We start from the raw sequence: 15570 nt of genomic DNA, 5'->3' as shown, positions 1-15570 counted from the left end.
AAAGCATTGGTTGTTGACTGGATAGAGAGAGATTTGAATTAGGGCTGGGCGATATATCTAACGATATGATCATGCGCATCTAATCAGTAAAGATGCTTTCATGATCACCGCTAAATACGCCATCACCTGCTTGTAATTGGAGCATTTAATAGACAGAGCCGTAGATCGCTGACAAGCTACGCCATATCGCGTTCATTATCGCAGATGAATCGCCTTCGATAATGAACGCGATATGGCGTAGCTTGTCAGCGATCTACTGCTCTGTCTATTAAATGCCACTCCAATTATAAGCAGGTGATGGCGATTTTAGCGGTGATCACGGAAGGAGCTTTACTGATTAGATGCGCATGATCATATCGTTAGATATATCGCACAGCCCTAATTTGAATTGGAGTTCCTGTGTTTGTAGGAAAAGGGGTGAGGTTAAGCGGGATACATGAGTTTAGAATAAGGTCTTTAAGATTTGTTTGGAAAAAACGGATCCTTTTAAGATTCCAAGACACCCACTTTGAAAAGCATTTTTTGCATTTCTTAGGGAGTTTGGGGCATTCACAAGGAATGTCATTTACACTTTGGCTAATAGCTAACCACAGCATGAATTAGCATACATCACTATCCTATAAATAAGCTAGTCATTGTAAGTCGTTGAGATACATTGATAGGACATCAATAGTATTTTGAAGATTATTTTTTCATAGTACATTTTGTAATAGTATTTTGCAGTATAGTAATGGTATTTCTCTTTCACAAAAAATTGTCTTTTACAACTAGCCAGACTGGTTCTTGCTGATCAGAGAAGAAGGCATATGTCCGTATGTTCTGAATCTGAGAGCGTTTGCAACTGCAGTCTGGTCTAAAAAGCTCAGTGTGAAACCCAAACAAATCCTGGTCCAAACAAGACCTGCTGCCAAAGACGGTGGGTATGGTTTTCTGATTCAGAGTATGGAGTGTTGTACAGCGACAGCTTGAGGTGTGTGGGTCTTCTGCTCCTCAAACCCAAGCTTGTTGAACAAGCATGACCGGGAATAAGAGCCTCATACATAAAGCAGATTGCTCGGTGTACCACAAGAGCCAAAGACGAAGTGTAATTTCCTTTTCAGAGGTACAAAAACATCTTAATTTTAGAAAATGTTGCAAACATTGTAATTTTTTTTTTTTAACCGCTGATTTCTGAAGGCATTGGTTTGTATGATTTAATGTTATGATTAAATTAATAGTAGTAATACACCAGCTGAAGTGTGACTTCTACCTCAGAGGCAGGGAACATTTACAGCTAGGCATATTACATTAGTACTATTTTACACTGCTGATTGTTACTCTAATTTTAAAGACACTGGAAGTATTGAGAATACTCTTGGTTTAGCAAAACATCCATGTATTGAGGAGCGTAGAAGAAAAAGACCACAAAGAAAGCTAGATAACACCCCATGTGAGTCAGACCTCTGATAGTACACCAAAGGCTCTCTGAAAATAATCATACAATAAGACCAGGACCCTACAGGGCTTCATCAACCTCTCTCTCTCTCTATCTCTCTCTCTCCTTTTATCTGTTTTTCTTCCTCTGTGACTCTGCCCAAAATCTTCAAAGTGAATAGGAGAGAACAACCACATTGCCTCTGAATTTCAGAGAGACTGCTTTCACACACCTGGCCGTGTGTTCAAAATATGTGCATGCATGTGGGTACAGCGTATGCATACTGCATTGGTTATTGTTCTGTGTGAGCTGCAGCAGAGCGCGGTGACTTTAATGATTAACGACGTTTCTCCGTTGGGCCCCTGCACACCGCCCAAACCTCTTTTATGCTACCAAAAATAGACAAAGTGCAGCGCCACTTTTAATGACAACCTCTTCTGATCGATGCTCCTCTCATGCATGGAAGCAACACAAAGACAAGTCTTTCAACCAGACAGCCTCGCCGCATGGGGAGGAGGTTTTCGGAGGGCCCGCTTTTGAAGATTTGGACAGGCCTTTTTCCTCCCACTGTGCATGGAAACAGTGATGGGCAGGCACTCGGTTGCAGGAGTGAGCACAGCCTATAGCGGACCTAGAGCTGGATGGAGAGAACGTGAAGGAACAGGAGTTTCATGTTTCTTTTATAGTGCAGCGCTTGTGTTTTACTCTGAAATATTTCTGAGGAGGCATTGGAAGCTTGAAAGTCCTCTTGTAGTGAGAAATGGTTTGAAGTGAACAACTCGCAATGAGATATTCTGGGTTTGAGAAAGTCTAGTACAAAAGCGGCATAGAACAATGGATTTCTCAACAAATCAACTCAAGAAGATCCAGTAGCATATACCTTGCTTTCTCAGGCCATGCACGGTAAGTCAAAAATTGATCGGCAAGTTCCATTTGAGCTGGAACTGATGAGCCAATCATCAGTTGCTAATTGACAACAAATTGACCAAAATACATCACAAGTGCACCTTGTACCTTAAATTGACAAAGGCCTGTTGGGAGTTTGAAGTGGTCTCAATAGTGTCTTCATTTTCTTTTACCTGATGGTGGTAGGATAACCATTATCCTCCTCATCATGTGACGTCCAAGCCAATTGGATAATTCATGGGCGGAGATTATAAATGTTTGGCTGAACTGCCCCACCGTACTTCCCCTGTCAGAACCTAGTTCTTCAGAGGAGTTATTTGCTCCAACCTGTTTTCCTTTTGATTTATTATTTATCAATGTTCCTTAACCATTGGATTGTTATTTTCTTTTGTTTATTTAATCCCTAGACATTACATTTTTGTAACAGGTTATGTTATATTGAATAAATAATCCTGCTAATCAAACAAGTATGTTTGAACCTCTTTATGTGACGGTCGGGAACGAGCTGGCCGTGACATTAGAGAAATAGAGAGATTTAGACTTTGAAGGAATGTTCTGGTTTCAGTACTTAGCAAAACTAAATTGGCACAATATTGATAAGCAGAAATGTTAATTTTAGATTGTCCTGAAAAAAAAAAAAAAAAAAAAAAAACTGGGTTACCGGGAGGCAGGGATGTCAAAATACTCACTGTTTCCAAATATAGCCAAGATGCAAACAATATGAGTGTTACTGTGATTTAAATCACTGCAAAATCACTTGCTGACCTTTTCAGTTAATGGTATCTTTGTTCAAATAACAATGAAATGCCTCAAATCCTAAAATTAAGTTTCAACAGAACAAATGAAGTGCTTTCATAAAATGTATTTCTACTTTCATATGCTCAAAACTGTTGCCTGTTTACTTTCTTTGTAAGTCTGTCACCATAACATTCAAAAAAATAGAAAGAAAAACAAAGTAAGCTGTACTGAACTTGGAATATTTCTTTAGACGCATTTGTAAGAGGAAAATAGTACAAGGTGCATGGGGAGGCAAAAACCTAATATTCAAAGAAGTACAATATGATAATACTTCAACTGACCACCTGTCCTTTCTGGACACAGAGTCCTGACTGCTCTAGGGGACTGTCAACTGGCTAGCTTTCCTCACACTTGTCACACCAGACAGACGGGTCAGTCTTACCTCATAGATCAGATTAACCAAGCAATTGAAGCTTCTTTAAACAGCTCTGAATGTGTGGGAAACAAATTCAAAGAAGAGAACAAGAACAAGTCAGTGTTCCCTTGGGATTTTCCATTTTCCAAGACTACCTGCAGTTCTTTTTGCTTGGAAGAGCTTATTTTCCTGGATGAAGGGGCTGTTGCTTTCGATGCTTTCGTTTGCTATTTTGTATGGATGTAGGGTATTTAACTATGATATATTATGTCTGCACAATGAAGTGAAATTACACTCCTGTCTATCAGCACACCATCAATGAGGCCTAGAAATGAAGACGGATAAAAGGAGCATGATCCTAGCCTATTAACGGTGAAGATCTACCATCTCTGAACAAACTTCGACTGTTTGATGTAAGAATTAGCACAATAAGCTGAAAGATGAAGATATTAGGATATAGGTCACGTAACCAGGGAAAGTGTCTTACAGGTGTCTAACCAGGGAGTACTGTTTTACACACACGTGACATGTTTTCACATTTAGAATTGATTAGACTCTTATAGAAATAAGAGTGGTAAATATGCAAGTTTTAATAATAAAAATGTAGAAAAATAGACAATATAGCATGATACAAAACCCTTGAAGCATTTGTTGCATGTTACTGAAAAAAAAAAAAAAAAAAATGTTGGCCAATGAATTTCCATGAGTTTTCCACAACCATTCCAGGTATGTTCAATTCTAGATAAGAAATAAATGAATAAATAAATAAAATAAAAAAAAGGCTAACAAATAAAAGAAAAGTATGACTTGCACGCTATTTATTACACACAACTTCATAAAGAAATTATGAAATATTTTAGAAAATGACCTGGACATGGAAATAGTTTTTTTTTTAATTGAATGTTTACAGAGGATTCTTATATTTAAAACAAGAATGTCTGTCTAATGAAACCATTATTTATTCTGATAAGGTGGCAAAAAATACCAAATATGTCTAAAATATCTGCATTTACATTCAGCGAAACGCTACTTCTTCCAAATGAAGGCATTTTGAAAATCTCCTGACAACACTAGCCAATTGATGCAGGTTTATCCTGAATCCAATTAAGTAAAATAAAACGTCTGTGCAAGACGATTAAAGTATTGTATCAATTCTAAAATAAAAAACCATGGGTTATGAAAAAAGAGACTTTTATGTTTGGAGCTTTTCCATGACCGTGGGACGACTTTTTAAAAAACTTTTTAAAAAGTGGAAGGGAAAAAGCAAGCCAAACTAAGGATTAGAACACCTGGCTAAAAGGTGTAAGAGACAGCAGCAACGACCCTGATCTTAACCTACTGGCTCTCTTGGTCAAGGGGAACCATGTTTGGACAGAAGGCCGGTCTCGGATCACGGAGCGGCCCTCTTCCTCCACCCCTGCAGTTCAGATCAGCAGCGAATCCAGAAGTGAGAGGACTCTTCCATCCATCATAATCACACTGCCGCTGCTCACAAACGTCTAACAACAACACTGCAGCCTCAGCTCCAGATAATATACTGTTCACACATCTACACAAATACTACTGTACCTGCAGACAGACTTTCAATAAGCAAGCAAATACTCTAAATAAACGCTAATACTGTATCTATATATGGCAACCACACCTGATAAACTGATAAGAAATGTTGCAGATTTCTACAGACTTTAAATGGTCGATCATGTTAGGTTTAGTACATTTAAAGATTTCTATTTAGATAATTTAATTATTAAATCTATAATTTAAAAATGCATTAAATACTTATTATATATCATTAAATGTAGATTATTTCAAAACGACTACAGTTACAAAAACATTCATTCTCTCTTGGCACAAGCATACACAGAAGCACACTTATTATTCAGAATAGACCGAGTTATATTGATTCAAGGTCTCGAGTCCAAATAGAGAGTCAGAAAGTGTGCAGCTATGAGCGTGTGTGGGCACTGAAGTTAATAAAACTAGTCAGACTAGCATTCAGTCCATCTTCTTTCTTTTAATAGCAGCTGTATAAAGTTGCTAGCTACCCGTATTTCTAGCAGACAGAGTACCAATCTCTACGAAGCTATACCAGTGCTTTGGGAAAATGAATTGTTACACAAGTGGTGAAAGAGTAGCTATTTGAATTATTTCAGATATGTTTTTCCTAAATCATTTACATTTAACTATATTGAGGCTGAGAACTGAGAACAGGCCCACTTGCAGCTCTAAGCAGTATGGTAGTCCTTCAAACTCAATAGTCACATCAATTTTTTCCATGAATTTCTCAGACAAAAAGGTCTATTGTCAATTGTTTAGTAATGTATAAAGCACAGCTTACCTAAACATACATACCAAGCACCTTCTGCTGGTCAGTGACACATGTATATGACCAGCTTGATCCTTTTGCGAAATCCTTTTGCCCTCACATAGAATTCAAAATTGTGTGGATACTACTTACATTACTGGAACTCACCCATAAAAATTTGCCAAACCGTGGTAAATTTAAAGAGTGGGCCAAACTCACGATTAGGTGCGCCATGCCCTCACTACTCAGATTTAAATAGTGCCACAGTTAAACTAAATGTACCTAATGCTTGAAAAGAATACGTAGCTAATTACACAACAATGAAGCTACAAAACAATGACTCATTGGAAATGAATCATCTAGATAAAACGATTCACTAAAATGACTCAGATAAGACTAGATAAGGGGGACACTATAGGAAGTCAATTTTATTCACACATGCACATTGTTTCAAAGCAGCTTGACAGAAAATCATTATGTCAGTGTTTATAATACATTAATATATTCATGCCTTATGTTTCCATTTAGCAGATTACAACTTACATTTGTAATAATATAATAAAATCAAATTTAGGATTTGTTATATAGTACATATTGGTTTATGTAAGTGTATACGGATTTGTCCACATCCAACTTTATATACAATATAAAGCTGTGAAATAGTTTACATTTTTGCGAAGATGTAAACTATTTTGCTACATTGTTAATAGTGTATTACTTGTCAAATCTATACTATATGAGGGAATACATACTATTGTACTAGTAAACATGTAGCCCTAGGAATGCTAACAGCTACCATAGTTAGGTATGACACAATGAATGAAAAATCAACTATTCGACAAATAATTGTGAGTTCCAGAACCAATGCTTACATTTTACTCCTGTCTGAATCCTACACTGACATCACAATTGCCAAAGAAGTATTTTAAGAATTCAGAGAAACACACCCAGATGAATTCATAATAATAGAGTCTAATGATGTCTTTCATGCTTCATATAACCTCTGTTATATTTCACCTTGTATTCATTACCCTTTCCGTATGTCAATGATGTAACAGACTATGCTCGAATGCCAGCTGGGAAGAAAAAAAAAATGCAGCATAATCAAAACTCAAAAGAAAGACTCAATATTCCCCTCAGACCAACAAGAGATGTAGAGTTTAAACACTTCTGAGAAAATCAGGAAATCAACACAAAAATCTGCAGCTCAAACATTGACCAATAGTGGCTTCTCTACATGTACAGTGACATTCAAATAATTATTTGTTTTTAAGTTTTTGCATTATTATCACACAAATGATTCAGATCATCAAACTAATTTTAATTTTACACAAAGATAGCCTGAGTAAATACAGAATGCAGTTTTGAAATGATGATTTCATTTATTAAGGAAAAAACACTGTGCAACCCTACCTGGCACTACGTGAAAAAGTGATTGCCCCCTAAATCGAATAACTGGTTTTGCCACCCTTTGCAGCAACAACTGCAATCAAGCATTTATGATAACTGGTCTTTCACATCGCTGTGGAGGAATTTCATCCCATTCTTCTTTGCAGATTTGTTTTAATTCAGCCACATTGGAGGGTTTTCAAGCATGAACATTAAGGTCATGGCACAGCATCTCAATCAGATTTAAGTCTGGACTCTGACTTGGCCACTCCAAAACCTTAATTGTGTTTTCTTAAGCCTTTCAGAGGTGCACTTGCTGGTGTATTTGGGATCATTGGTGTGCCTGACAGTAAACAGGCCTTGGTGTGGCTAGTGATTAAAGGGGGGGGGGTGAAATGCTCGTTTTCACTCAATATCCTGTTAATCTTGAGTACCTATAGAGTAGTACTGCATCCTTCATAACTCCAAAAAGTCTTTATTTTTATTATATTTATAAGAGAAAGATAGTCTGTACTGATTTTTCCCGGAAAAACACGAGCGCCTAGAGGCGTGACGTGTGGGAGGAGCTAAAGAATCACGAGCGTGAGTAAGCTTTTGCGTTGAGAGCATGTGGAAGCTGTGAAACAGATCCAGAGGCTGAAATTTAACAAGAGCAGCATCAGCAAAGGCGGAATGCTATGTGGTATGTACTGAAACTGTATATATTTGCTTAGCGGTTTTGGAAAATGACTAAGTTCCACTTTATGTCGTCTTTTTTTTTTTTTAAGCTGTAACGTTACATGTGGAAAGTGCAGTTTGATGCACCGAAACTTGTGACAAACCGGAAGAGGTTTTTTTGGAACAAAAATACTCCTTCAAACGTACAACTTAATTTTTGAAACTTTGTCCATGTTTAGCACGTTATTTAGCATTAAATAACGTGGTTAATCACAGTTCTTTAATGATTTAACAGGAGGGGTGATTGTGAGAATGATTATTATGTTTTATTTTTTTTATCACAAAAATAAATCCCACTGTGAACTAAATTTGCTATTTATTATTGGTATTAGAAAACAGTTAAATTGACAATTGTAAAATATAAATATAAGTTACAATGTGTGAAATAAAGTCACATAGTAGTAAATCAAGTTACAATTCTCAAAAAGTTCAAAAAGGCAAGCAACTTCATATATCTTCTCCACGGGGTCCCTAAAGTACCTTGGTGAAAACTCCAGACAAATAGAAAGGCTATAAACTAAAACTAAAAGACATTACTAACAACTTCAGCCTACAAATGCCTCTGTATATGCCAGTGTGTTTCTAATAATTCCTGTAATTTAGTCAAATTAAATTGGACATTCACTAAATATATCTGTGCAGTACATACACATACACTAGAGATCGGAAAATATTAAACATTTGCTGTTTATGTGGAACAGACAGGGACCTCCAGTAAAGCACAACACAATGCCAAAAATAATGGATATAATCATGTGTTTTGATCAACATTAACTCAAGCACAATAGATAATGCAGCATGGCGACCTGGATTCTTCTGCCTGCAAGCTGATGTTTAAGCTACAACACTAGCATAACAGCGTTTGGATTATTTTTTGCCTTCGCCAACCTAATCTCAATGCTGTGGCACATGGAGGAGCAAGAAGTTCCATGTTCACATGGGCTTTGAGCGTAGGGATTGTCTCTGATCCAGAGATGAGCAAGAAATACTCAGGCCTGAAGACAATTAAATAATTAGTCCAATTAAGCCTTTAGATAACACGCCTGTAATTAAATCATTTGCACACCAAGGGATGGTGACAGTTCACAGAAACAAATTTAGTCTGTGGTTGGTTCATCTGCCATCCAAACAACAAGATTTAATTACAGTTCAATATACACAGATTATGGTAGAAAATGTACCACCCGCAGATCTCTGATGAAGGCCCAGCAGAATGTGAAGAAGATTGTCTTTTACAAAACTGTACTAAAACAAGGGGATTTTAAACAGGTTAAATAAGAGGCAAAATGTGCATTCCTTTGGCTGAAATTTTCAGTTGCTAACAAAAAAACTGGTACATTTGTGTATCAGGTGCACTTAGTAATTTTCATTTGTGTTGTGACAACAATAAATGAGTACTAAGGTAAAATAAAATGAGTATTCGTTTGGTCATGAAAAGACCAACTTCATGTAAAAATAAAAAGCGTTTATTGTGTGACAGCTCTGAAGATATGATGGAAATACATGTGAAAATACATGATTGTTTGAATAATATTTCCAATGGTTTAGTCAATACTATTTCCAGCATTTTTTTTTTCTTTCAGTGTGTTAATCATATTTTTACAGAAATCAACTCATTACTATAATACATTAATAAGGTAAAACTTAAAGTGCACTTTTTTTATTTTTAAACCTATTCCACAGATTTCAATAGATTTGCTCTTACTATATATATATATATATATATATATATATATATATATATATATATATATATATATATATATATATATATATATATATATATATATATATATATATATATGTGTGTGCAGAATCCTTGTGAGTGTAATTATCACAGCCACCTTATTTTTAACACAAGAACTGGTTCAGGCATTTGTAACTTGAACATGCAAGGCTTCAGGTGTCCTTTGTTTCCAGTTATTTTTAGCTGTAAAAAAGAGCTTGTTGTGCTGTTTGATACTGTGAACTTGATATCATTTTAAATTACTGTCATAATTATAAACACACTGACTTATATCACAAATGGTTTTATATTCGTTTGTTATTTCATAGTTATTTACCCATAGTAGCTAATGAAGTCTCACACATTCACAGAAAATAACTAGCTTACTTCTGCATTGCAAAATTAGGTGGATTATTACACTGCATAGTAGTTAAGAGACCTATATTCCTGAGTGCTCTCATTTCCTGCAACTTGTTATGATTTTGAATCATTTGCAATGACTGTGCAGGATGCGATATATATTCTCTATTCCAGAGTGGCCTAATTATGGAAAAAAAATCTCCCACTATACACCTAAAAATACTGTCAACATCTTTCCAGAGAAGAACTCTCCATGCTTGAAATTGGCTGGTGTCAGTGATATCAGCCTTGAGGAGAAGGCCGTTTAATGTGCAGTCTTTGTGGACACAGGAGAAGGCTGCATCTCTGTAACAGGCATATTGGCAGTGTCCTCCTGTCTGGCACAGCCAATCAGCATGCTGACTCAAGGGAGGATAAAACTCAGTGTGGCTTTAGCTGAGAGGCACTAGAGCGAGCCAGGAAAAGCCCGGCTAAAGCATGTGCGCACATACATGTCCTCTCATTCTCACTTTCCCCTTCTAGTCACTTCTTTTTCGGCATCGATAACACACTTTCTGACTCTCTGTGTCTCTCAATCAGAAATGTTTCTATATGCGACATGACGTCTATCAATGGCATTAATTGCCTATGATCTGGTAACCTATAGCTTATATCAGGGCAGGTGTAAAAAAAAAAAGTGACAAGTGACGGACCTGAGACGTATACCATTTCAAATCTGGTCAAACGGTGTAATACATCGACAAGCAATACATCCCTACAAGGCATGTCTGAGGTTGCATTGTTTGATAGGTGAGTACCATTGATTTTGCATTGTTTTACACAACTTATCTGTGTCGGCTTTTGTTTGAATATTCTTGCGTGTGATCTTCGCTTGCTTCCGTGGTTGTCATTATGCCAGGTTTGTGTATGTACGTGTGGGGCGGAGATAACAAAATGGGGCGAGGTCCTGTTGGGCTATGGGTGTGTTTGTTTTGGTGCGTTCAAATATTTTCAAATATGATCATGCTTGCTGTGATTATGAGCTTATAATCGCATTATTTAGATCAAAGTATTGCATTGGCAGGAGGTAAAGTTTAATCCCAATATTGCCAAAATATCATTAAAATCGCATAATGAGGGTGCATGTAAACACGCTGAATGCATTGCCTTTTTTCAGTGGTTCAATGACTTGCTCATTTCTGAAAGAATTGGTGTCTTTGAATAAATCAGATGAACAAATGATTCAGGCAATTTCATAACACGTGCAGAATTCAGAACTACATACTAGCATGCTACTCCTACTATTTTTATTTTTGTGAAAAGGAAAGAGATGTTCAGAATGTTCAGAAACAGACAACTTGTTTTATTTCTGAATGAAGCAGTGGTTCAGTGAATTAATGACTTGTTTTCTCCTGAGTGAATCAATGTATTGAATCAATCGGTTTAGTGATTATTAGAGTGATTATTGGTTTAATGAGTCATTATAATACAGTCATTTGCTACTACTGGCTTAACAATATATCTTGCAGAAAGAGTCCCTGAAATCAGACTTTACAGACAAGGAGAACTGATTCAGTTCCAAGGGCTGCACTAAATATCAGAGCTCTTGAATCGCTGCTCAGCCAATCAGATTTGAGGACCAGACCTAATCTTGCATAATAAAACACAACATTTTCAGATTCTACTGATAGATCACTTGTCACGAGAAGCTTTTCGAGTCACACCCAGTTGGAACACAGTGTAGAAGATTAAGTAGCACACATTTGGAGGTGACGCCTCCCCACCCAGTAACAGCAGGACCAAACAGTGTAGCCAAGGGGAGTCAGTGATTACTATTTTATCACAAACACTTATCCTGATTGGAGACACTTCCAAGCACTTTAAAGTTACTTTCCCTTTTGTAATTAGAGGCTAATAATTGAAATATAAGATGAGCCCTCAAATCAAATCAAATCAAGCTGAAAGTGAAACACTTTGCTTGTGATCCAAAACGAGCCCATGGTTACCCAATCAAAGTAGCTTGTAAAACAGCGTAATTGATTTTAATGGAGCAGGCTGTAAATGAAACCGCTAACAGCTGGTCAGAAGGAAGCTTGGCTTACCTTGCCGGACATCTCTGGGTGCTATAGCGATGCCATTCTTTGAATGCAGCTGTGTCACACAACAGTCGTCGGGTGGGGACTGCAACACACTCACGCTGGGGTCTAAAGAGTGGTTATGGGGCGCAGTGGGCAGCAAGGAGACCGGAGGGGCCGTGTTGGGACAAACACATCCTGTCTGGGTGATACTGCAGCTCTCGGTTTCCCAGCCTGAGCCGACATGCAAGCACTCCTCAAACCATCGGCACAGGACTCCACACGTAAACTGACTCGAATTCTCATTATTAATGAGCAGAACCTCTACGAGCCGGAAGTCCAGAGTTTCCGCCGACAAGGGGGCTTGGCCCTCGGACGTCCCATCTCTGTTGTCGCCGTCTTTGTTGGGATGAGTGGTCAGGCACAACTGCACAAAGTTCTTATCGAACTGCAGGAAGGTGTGGGGTCCTGGGACCATGCAAAGCTCGACAGCTTCAGGGTCCGAGGGGAAGGTGGGCTGGTCTGGGGGGCCACAGGTCTGGTTTGAGAGGTAGTGGTCCAGAGGCAGCACCAGCGGGGAAAAAGCTAAACACACGCCGGCATGGCGATTGAAGCGGAAATAGAGCGAGTACTTGGTGGGGTCAGGGTTCTCCACAGTCCAGGAGCATCCAGATGTCAGAGCTGACGGCCTGGGAAAGAGGTCCCTGAGCGAGAAGGAGCCGTATAAGACCCCAGTCACCAGAGAGGAGCAGGGGGCGGCCTGACCCAGCGGCTCCACGGCCCAGGACAGTGCAAAAAGGGATGACAGCACAGACAGACAGAGATGACCAGCAGTGTTCATCCTATGTCATTTGTCCTGCGGGGAGGAGAAAGAAATATAGATGAGCGATCCAAACACCATTTCAGTGAGGTCAAACAACTAATTATTTTCTTCTGTCAAACGCGTCTTTGATTGGTCAGATCATATCTTGCTCATTTTCCTTCAAACAATATTTTAATATATTGCTATGCATTGCATACAGCTTGAAAGCAGCTGAACAGTTTAAACAAAACCAAGATAGTTAAGACATAGATAAACAACACACACACAGACATGTTGAAAATTCACACATTTTACTGTCATGAAAAAATGACTAGTATTATTTACTTTTTGAGTAATTGTACATATAACTATATCGTCCCATGTTGCTTACAATGTAGGATTTTGTTTCAATTTGGGTTCTTCTGAAAACTATATTTAACAAAGGACAGCAGCTATTTACTCAAGGGCCTGCTATGATGAGAGCACATAGTAGTGGATACTGTTTGCACCAAATAAAAATAGTGATTATTGCATCTTGTTGACACCAAGTGCAAATATAATTAAATGTTATTTGCACAAAGTATGAAGAAGCTGAATGTGCTATTTGCGCTAAAATTTTAATATTTGAGCAAAGCTAGGTGGTTTTAACAGAAATAGCCTCTGACAACAGAATATGTATTTGACTTAACATTTGTTTTTATTAAAAAATGTAATCAAAATACAGTGTCTGCTGGATTCTGTTTAATTGATGGCCATGCAAGTTTAAAACTGCAGCCATTGAGACTTTCACACACATGCATGGAAACACAGGACCCAGAAAGTTCTGTGCTGGATCATGTTTCAACTTTTCAAATCTATGAATTTGCATAAATAACAACTGGGGATCAAAGTGTCACAAATTGACCCTCTTGTCAAAGAACACAAAGCAAAAATATGTACTATGTATAAAAATCTCATGCATTTAGCATAACCAGCAAAGACATGACACCTCCATAAACAATCATACAAAACATATAAGAAATCATTCATTTTCTACTTGGATGATTGTCCAAGCACAGCATAAACACATGCCATATCCATAATAAAACCCATTGCTGATCATTTAATTATTAATGATCAGTCATCACAGCCTGCAAATAACAGGTTTATTACAGTTAACTAAAACAGAAACAATAATAAAAGCTATTATTAATTAATTCATTTTTATTTATTTGTTACTAAAAACTGAAATTAATATAATGAAAATAATAATAATAATAATAATAATAATAATAATAATAATAATAATAACAACTATTATAAATTACAAAAACAAAATAACAAAAATCTTACAATGAAAACAGAAAAAAAAAACTATCGTACCTCGGTCATGCTAAAATAACACTGCTAAATTTTATAATCTGATTTGTGTAAAACTGTTGGTAAAACAAAAGAGAAGGGGAGCTCTGTAGGGGGGATTGCAAGAAGGGCAACACAATGTTATTTGAATATTAGATTCATTAACAGATTTACATCACTAATCCTGTTTTATCTGTCTGCAGAGACACTGCAGAGTGTCAAAAACAAACAGCAAGAGAGAATTGGAATGACAACAGAAAACCCGAGACAGGAGAAAACAGAGCTCGATGGGGAGGAGCGGTCGTGTCACATATCGGGCCATTTAAGCTCTCTGACAGCATTAATGAAGCGGAAAGTTTTCCTGTAAATCAGCCCCTTCGGTCTTGATTCCCCGCCTGCCAGAGCTCCTCACGCCAGCCTTTTTCCACAGCTGTGTTTGCGAGCACCAATTCAGCCTCTCCTGAGCCGGCGCTCACTTTTCATGCAGTCCGACCGCCCCTCTGGCACGGTCCCTTTGTCTTAATTACATGTGGTTAGTGGGTCACATTAATGGCATGCAGTCAGCTGCGGTGGGATGTCCTTCATTTGGAGGGCCTTCAGGTTTCAGTACACTCCCACCTGGATCAATGGGTGGAAATCTCTGACTTTCCTCCTCCTTTTCGCCTCTTTGTAATTCTGTCTCACCCTTCCTCTCCTCCTTCCCACTCTCACTCACAGCAGACTTGTAAATCATTTCAGGGCTGTGTGTTCTCTCTGTGAAGGTCGCAATCCTATTCACAAAGACACAAAATGGACACGCATACTTTTCTCCGACGTCTGAAAATCCCTGACGGATGTGCTGAGAAGACTGATGACTCTTCTATGGAGGGTTTAGCCCTTCAACTAATCTGCCACACTCTCATGCACACATGCATCCTTTAGTTACCCACTGTGACACATTTATAGGTCTTTGAGTTTTAGGATGTGTCACATGATATGACAAATCTTTTTTTGTTGTTGTTGATTTTTTTATCCTATTATATATATATATATATATATATATATATATATATATATATATATATATATATATATATATATATATATATATATAAATAAATTCAATTCAGAGATACAATGACTTAACACACAACTTATGTGATAAGCACGTCTTTAATTTCTGAATTATAATTAATTTACTTTTTTGGAGGATAAATTCCAGCATGAGGAAGGTGAACTGTGCTAATAAAAATATTTCAATGATTTAAGTTAATGTGGTGTGTGACATTATATTTTCTGTTTGGCCGTGATGTCAAAAATATCAAGGTGATACATGGTAATAGTCTTGACATTGCAATGGGGGGGTGCAAACTCATAAAGAAAAAAAAAAAAACACTTAATTCATGTTTAAATGTTCCCACCTTTAC

General features: G+C 37.5%; 1 protein-coding gene across 10 annotated transcripts in view; it reads right to left on the bottom strand.

The window, feature by feature from the left end:
- The window catches only part of adgrb2 (adhesion G protein-coupled receptor B2), a 254928-nt gene that overhangs the window by 169687 nt on the left and 69671 nt on the right, over window positions 1-15570 (bottom strand). For all 10 annotated transcript variants that reach the window (XM_026288832.1, XM_026288827.1, XM_026288830.1 and 7 more), the window contains exon 2: window positions 12052-12880. In XM_026288832.1, the coding sequence (XP_026144617.1) occupies window positions 12052-12865 (814 nt within the window). In that variant the 5' untranslated portion in view covers window positions 12866-12880. The remainder of the gene's footprint in view (window positions 1-12051; window positions 12881-15570) is intronic.

This window comes from Carassius auratus, chromosome 19 (assembly GCF_003368295.1).
Source record: "Carassius auratus strain Wakin chromosome 19, ASM336829v1, whole genome shotgun sequence".
Classification (NCBI taxonomy): Eukaryota; Metazoa; Chordata; class Actinopteri; order Cypriniformes; family Cyprinidae; genus Carassius; species Carassius auratus.
The sequence above is the reverse complement of the archived record's forward strand: the minus strand, read 5'-3'. Positions and strand labels throughout refer to the sequence as shown.